This window comes from Mytilus trossulus, chromosome 14, assembly GCF_036588685.1.
Source record: "Mytilus trossulus isolate FHL-02 chromosome 14, PNRI_Mtr1.1.1.hap1, whole genome shotgun sequence".
NCBI lineage: Eukaryota > Metazoa > Mollusca > Bivalvia > Mytilida > Mytilidae > Mytilus > Mytilus trossulus.
The window spans coordinates 74,375,847-74,381,962 of record NC_086386.1 but is presented as its reverse complement, the minus strand read 5'-3'; the positions used below and the strand labels follow the sequence as shown (position 1 = coordinate 74,381,962).

The following is a 6,116-nucleotide window of genomic DNA, read 5'->3' as shown; positions in this document are numbered from 1 at the left end:
AAATGTAGAATACAGAATTATGGAAATAAAATCATTCACCAGAACGTTGAAAGACAAATAATTACTTCATGTTGTTGTATATATTGATTAAATATAATAATAAGTTATCTCATTAATTGTTAATTATTTTTCATTTTCAGTGATTGTAAGACATGTGGGTAAGTTTTTTTGCCTTTTTTTGCTCCTTAGTTCTTTTTATTTTAAAAGATGTAGATACCTTAACCTGAGAGATTTTTAATTTTGGTTTCATAACTATTGCATATCTTACTTCAAACTGGTTTGAAAGAGAACCTAAATATACCAAAGAGTATTCAAACCTATGCATAAGTAATTGACTACGCATTAGCAATAAGGAGAGAAAAGAAAATGATAAATAATACAAACAACAAAACATCGAAGGTAAAAGACTGAACTACAGAACCCCTTTCGGTAGTCTCTGGTGCTTTGAACGGTTCATCATATATGCCAATTAGTCGTCAAAAACGAAGAAACAAAACAGAAACAAAACAAACAAACTTCTAATAAGAGTATTTTCAGAACCAACCATTATATTCCGTTACATCTATTGGTATATATATGAATGTCATGTCGTACGTTCTATAGACGACGATCTCTATCGTGAACATTCCACTACACTTCCCGTGTCACAATAGTTACGTTTTTTCAGCATAGTAAGAACCGATTGTTGAATGAAATCATCTGAGTAGAAGGACAGCAGACCCACCGTAAAATGTAAGATAACACAAATACAGAACTTCGAGGAAAATTCAAAACGTTAAGTCCGTAGCGAAATAACAAAATCAGTAGCTCATACATATCAATCAAATGGATAACAACTGTCATAATCCTGACTTGGTTTAGACATTTTTGTATGTAGCAATTAATGTGTTACACCTGGTGTAACTTATTCACAAAAATAAAATCGAGATGGTCTATATTTAAATTTTTGATATTTAACTCAACGAGCCTGTTTAAGTGTTATCAATATTACATTTCACCGAAAAAAATATGGATTTGAGCATATATATGTAGGACTCTAAAGTGCGATGGGGACGCTAAAGTGCGATGGTCACGCTAAAGTGCGATGGTCTACGCTAAAGTGCGATGGTAAGATACGCTAAAGTACGATGGTATGTCATATAAAGTAGAACACGCTAAAGTCCGATGCCTCAATACGCTAAAGTGCGTTTTTCCGCGAAAGTGCATTTGTTCGCGAAAGTATTTACGTTCGGAACGTTAACTATTATTATGACGTTATAAGCCGTTTATACAAACAAACAAAATGGAAGTGCCGCTGCCGTTAAACTTAAATATGTGTCCAAATGAAGGATTTATTCTTGACAAAAAAAGAAAGAAAAGAGAAACAAATGATCCGAATCCGGAACACTTTTGGTCGGTTTTAGAAGAGGTAAATTTAATTTGTAAAAAGAAATTTGATGAAAACAGCTGGGGTGCTAAAAAAATAAAAGAGCAACTAAGTTTACAAATGAGTGAGACAAGTGTAAGAAAATATTTGTCCAACTTTCTTTATGATGATGATACCTGTGCATTGTACCACAGAAGTACTAAGATTGGAGACAATCACAGAAGAGTTTTATCAAAAGAACAAATGATAGCTGAAATTAATGCCAACCATAAAATTGATCACCGTAAAAGTGACGCGGTATATGAAACACTTAGAAAGACCTATTTTCCCGTAGTTCGGGAAAATACAAGATTACTGTTCAAGCAACATATAAAATGTTCCCAATGCCTAGCAGCTGTAGATCTACCAAAAACTCAAATAACCAGAAGACCTATACCGGCTACCTATTCAAATAGTAGGTGGCAAATGGATATGAAGAAAATGCCCCCATGCAAAGGTTACAATTATATATGCAACATAGTTGACTGTTACAGCCGCTTTGCCTTTGGTGGACATCTTAAACAGAAGACGGCAAAAGAAGTGTCGGAATTGCTTTTGAAATTCATCTACATATTTGGCCCACCTCGGATTCTCCAGACTGATAACGGCAAAGAATTTAATAATGCTGATCTTTGTGCAGTAATTGATGAGTTTAAGACAAGAAAAATTAATGGTCGTCCGTACCATCCCCAATCACAAGGTTAGTCATGAAAAAACTTTATTGTACTGCATTAATAAATGATAATTTAGTTTCACTTATCTATTTAAAAAATAAATACAAATACAATTATATTTTGCCTTTACGTTTCATTTACAGGACTGGTGTACTTCTTAAACAGGCCGTTCTTAACACAATTTTAATACCTTTAACGTAAACAAACAACAAGTAAAAAATTACTAATTTACGAAATCATTAGCTCTAAATATATAATTACTAAATTATGTAATCTTAAATCATTTTAATCTAAATAATTGCCTCTAATGTTTCAAAGAAATCGACATTTGAACAAGCACAAATAAAGCAAAAAAATATATGTATACCCTTTATTTGTACAATAGTCAGCTAATTGCTGGATAAAAAAAAAATATGTACATTGTTGGAAAATATAACATTTATGTGGAGTCGCTGCAAAACAGGAGAATAGCTTGGCGAGCCTCATGTTTTGTTTTGTTTTAAAGCTTTATTATCTTTAAAATTGTATATTAACAAATATATGTAATCTGCAAACCATTAAAACACATTTTTACACAATAATTTCAGGACATGTAGAAAGATTTAACAGGACTGTAGTCGCATACTTTAGAGCCCAATTTGTTGATACTAGAGATTGGCCAAGTTTACTAGGAGAATTTTATTATAAATACAACAACAGATTCAACAAATCCACTAGACCCATGACACCCCACCAAAGATTTTTTAAGAGGCCAAATTTTTCAATGGCATTAGAAGAACAGGTACTAACTTTTTTTTTATTTCACGCATAATTATTGCAATTATAGAGCCCCTCTTTAAACAGTTATTTGAAAATTAAGTTATAAACAACGATCGATTTTGTCTAAGTATAAAACGCATCACCAAGGTTTAAGTTCATGTTTTATTATCAAGACAAAAGTAATTAGTTTTATTAATTTGTGTAATATCTTTATGTTGACACCGTACTTGTTAAACGTACAGTGACAAATATTACATGCATTTACTTGACAATTACTGGCAACCATTTGTTTATTCATACTAATCTTATTGAATCTATTGTACTGTTTATGTTTAGGTTGCAAAGTGTAATTTGACTAAAGAGGAAAAAGAATTTCTAGAAATGGCTCACTTGGATGTTGAAGAAGATGATGACGACAACAATAACTTGGCCTTAAATGAAAACTTAAAATCAGTGAAAATTAATGAAATTACAGATGCAGAAGAGAGTCATATTAATCAGGTATAAAAATAGCTGTAATAATATTTTAAATAAAAAATAACGAAACTGGTAAAATAAATTAATATGGGTTATTATCTGCACACAAGTTGTAATTAAAAACAAAGTTATGATTTTTTTTAAATCTATACATTATTTGATTGCTTACTCTAATGTACCTGTGCATTTAAAAATATTTTACATGTGTAATGCCTTTGTAGAAAGATAATGAAGTTCAGCAGTCTGAGATGCTACATCATACCATAACTACGGACTCTGCAACAATTGGTGCATCAAATACAAATTTTGAGGTGAGTGCGAAAACCTTAATCTGTGTTTTAGTATAAGTGTTAAATATTCAGAATTCTTGGTGTTTTTCCATGCAATAGAAGGTTAAATATCTTTCCCTTTACACTCTTTGTTTTTTAAATTGAGTTTTAGGAAAAAATGGCTTATTAAAGGTTATATGTCAAATTTAATTTTCGTTCATTTAATTTTAGACCCAAGGGTTAAAATCCTGTCTTGTTATTAAACGTAATTTATAAAACATTTTTATTGCATACTTATAGATTAACAGTAAAGATGTGGTTAATAAAGCATCAGAGAATAAAGCCGGAGAAATTGCCATAATGGATGCAGAAAATGATTACCAGGAATTTGTTGAAGCGATGTGGCACACAAAAATTACCAACAGGATCAAAGAAAGTGAATTAGTAAGATACAGAACTGTTTATTCTAATTGTTTTTAAATAAAAATCTGTTCATATAACTATAATTTAGTTGTGATAAGGTGAAAAAGTGTCACGTAATGAAGAATAAAGTACTAATAATTTGATTACAATATACATCTTTGTCAATAATTATAAGTGTGGTTTTTTTTTTACATTTTAGGCAATATCTGCAAATGCAACTATAACTAGTAATGAGTCCGTAAATGGCGTAGAAAATGTTGAGGTTAGTACTACTAATATGTTTACATTTAGTATTTTGATAACATTTTAAGTTTTTATTTAAAAAAAAAGGGTTCAATTGTCCAAAACATTTTGCAAATATCATTATACTTTTAAATTGAATACCCAATGTTAATATTAAAATATTTTTGTCATTGTAGGTCAATAATACTGTACAGACTTACGATAGATATAACGAAATGATACCATCACAACAGCAACTCCAAATGTCTCAACCACTGCAAGATATCACAAATTCTCAAATGATGCGCAATACAAGTTTACATCAAGTACGTAAATTTTATCACTAAAAAGTAGTTTATAAAAATATTGCCTTAACACTATCAACTTCAATGGTATTTTTAAACATACTGTACTTTTATGTTATTGCATGGTAATAGTTGCAGCTTTATGAGTAAAACTCTTTAAACAAAAGTAAATCCGTAGTTATTTCTGCGTACTAAACGTTACACAGATGTCATCTCTGTTATTTTGTTTATCATCATATACATGTTCATGTATCTGAAAATGCACTAACATTACTGAACTATAATTATATTTTTGTTTTAAAAAGTGAAAATATAAAAATAAGAAGATGTAGTTTAATATTCATCATGGTATGACAAATATCTAACAGAGACTAACTGATCAAAGAAGTTTACAAATATTTGTCAACGTACGGCCGTTGAAAAAAAGCAAAACTTATACATATTGATTAGCTATGTATAACTGAATGTCTTTAAATTACAAATTTATGTAAACAAAAATGAAAACACCAACGGCCTATTTTGTGTACAAATTTGAATATTATCAACACTTTTAAGTTAATATTAATTTTTGTTTAAACCTTTTCTTATTTGCTTTCAGTCAGAAGTTAGCCCATATTATAAAGACTTGTATGCAAGAAAATTTATACAACGTACTGATTCTGGTATAGCAGGCCTGAAACGCCGTCATTTGGAAACAGAAATGTATATGTCTCAGGTAAGCATCTTAACTACCGTGTAACAAAATATAGAATTAAAGGTGATTAAACAATTTGTAATCTAGTATTTGTTTGTTACGCACATTTGTGAACGTACTTTTAAATGTTATAGTAAAGTTATTTAAAATTTTCAAACTAAAAAAATAAAAAAAATAATGTGCTTTTATCATGTTTATTAAGGACTTTGCTTAATTCATAATCACGTCTTGAACTCTTTTAAGTTACATTTGTTACTTTCATTACTTGGTTTGATTTTATTGTAACTTTATGTTTACGCTTTTTAGAATCGTGAAGAATGGGACAGTAGCTTGTATCCGGAGGAGTTGTTTCCTAAAAAAGTATCCAAACTTACAGAAATGCAAACTTTTCATCCCGCAGTTAACTGCAGTAATAGACTTTAAACCAAATTCAGCTTTGTCCGCGGGTACAAACGTTTTTCTGTCCGGGTATTGGAAGAAAGGACTTGTTATGAATATTGAAAATGATGACAGTAAAGGGAAGGTGTATACCATAAAGGAGCTTGAAAATGGCAAAATTCACCAAGTTTCAAAATATTTGATTCGTCCGAATTTGATTTAGATATCTATTTTATGAATTCCGTGTCATTTTAAAAGTTGTGCCAAATAAAGTCTACTTTTCACTTTGAAATTAATTAATTATATTTTATTAAATAGAGTTTAAAAAAGATTGATATGAGTGCCAATGAGATAACTTTACATCAAAGTCACAGGTTTTAAATGTAAAAGTACATTTGTTTAATATATCGATTTTCGCCAACAAGACAGTAACTTATCAACACAACTTGTAACATCATATTTTGATTGACAATGAGACAATTACGGGAAATAAATAAATACTCGACATTC

At 30.0% G+C, this 6,116-nt stretch overlaps 1 protein-coding gene across 2 annotated transcripts; it reads left to right on the top strand.

The window, feature by feature from the left end:
• The first annotated feature begins 1,034 nt into the window (after positions 1-1,034).
• On the top strand, positions 1,035-5,863 carry LOC134697004 (uncharacterized). 2 transcript variants are annotated; one of them, XM_063559002.1, is made up of 8 exons: positions 1,035-2,860; positions 3,175-3,339; positions 3,537-3,626; positions 3,885-4,028; positions 4,207-4,269; positions 4,427-4,555; positions 5,133-5,249; positions 5,535-5,863. In XM_063559002.1, the coding sequence occupies exons 1-8, from the start codon at positions 2,801-2,803 to the stop codon at positions 5,649-5,651; spliced, it is 885 nt and encodes a 294-aa protein (XP_063415072.1). In that variant the 5' UTR covers positions 1,035-2,800; the 3' UTR covers positions 5,652-5,863. The 2 variants fall into 2 exon arrangements, with proteins under 2 accessions (XP_063415072.1, XP_063415073.1); XM_063559003.1 differs by lacking the exon at positions 3,537-3,626.
• The last annotated feature ends 253 nt before the right edge of the window (positions 5,864-6,116 follow it).

What these genes read in the sequence shown, in the direction of transcription:
- LOC134697004 (XM_063559002.1), top strand. Translation starts at nt 2,801, where the DNA reads ATGACACCCCACCAAAGATTTTTTAAGAGGCCAAATTTTTCAATGGCA. An exon ending in GGATCAAAGAAAGTGAATTA is followed by an intron (nt 4,029 to 4,206) that starts GTAAGATACAGA and finishes TTTACATTTTAG; the next exon opens with GCAATATCTGCAAATGCAAC. An exon ending in CAGAAATGTATATGTCTCAG is followed by an intron (nt 5,250 to 5,534) that starts GTAAGCATCTTA and finishes TACGCTTTTTAG; the next exon opens with AATCGTGAAGAATGGGACAG.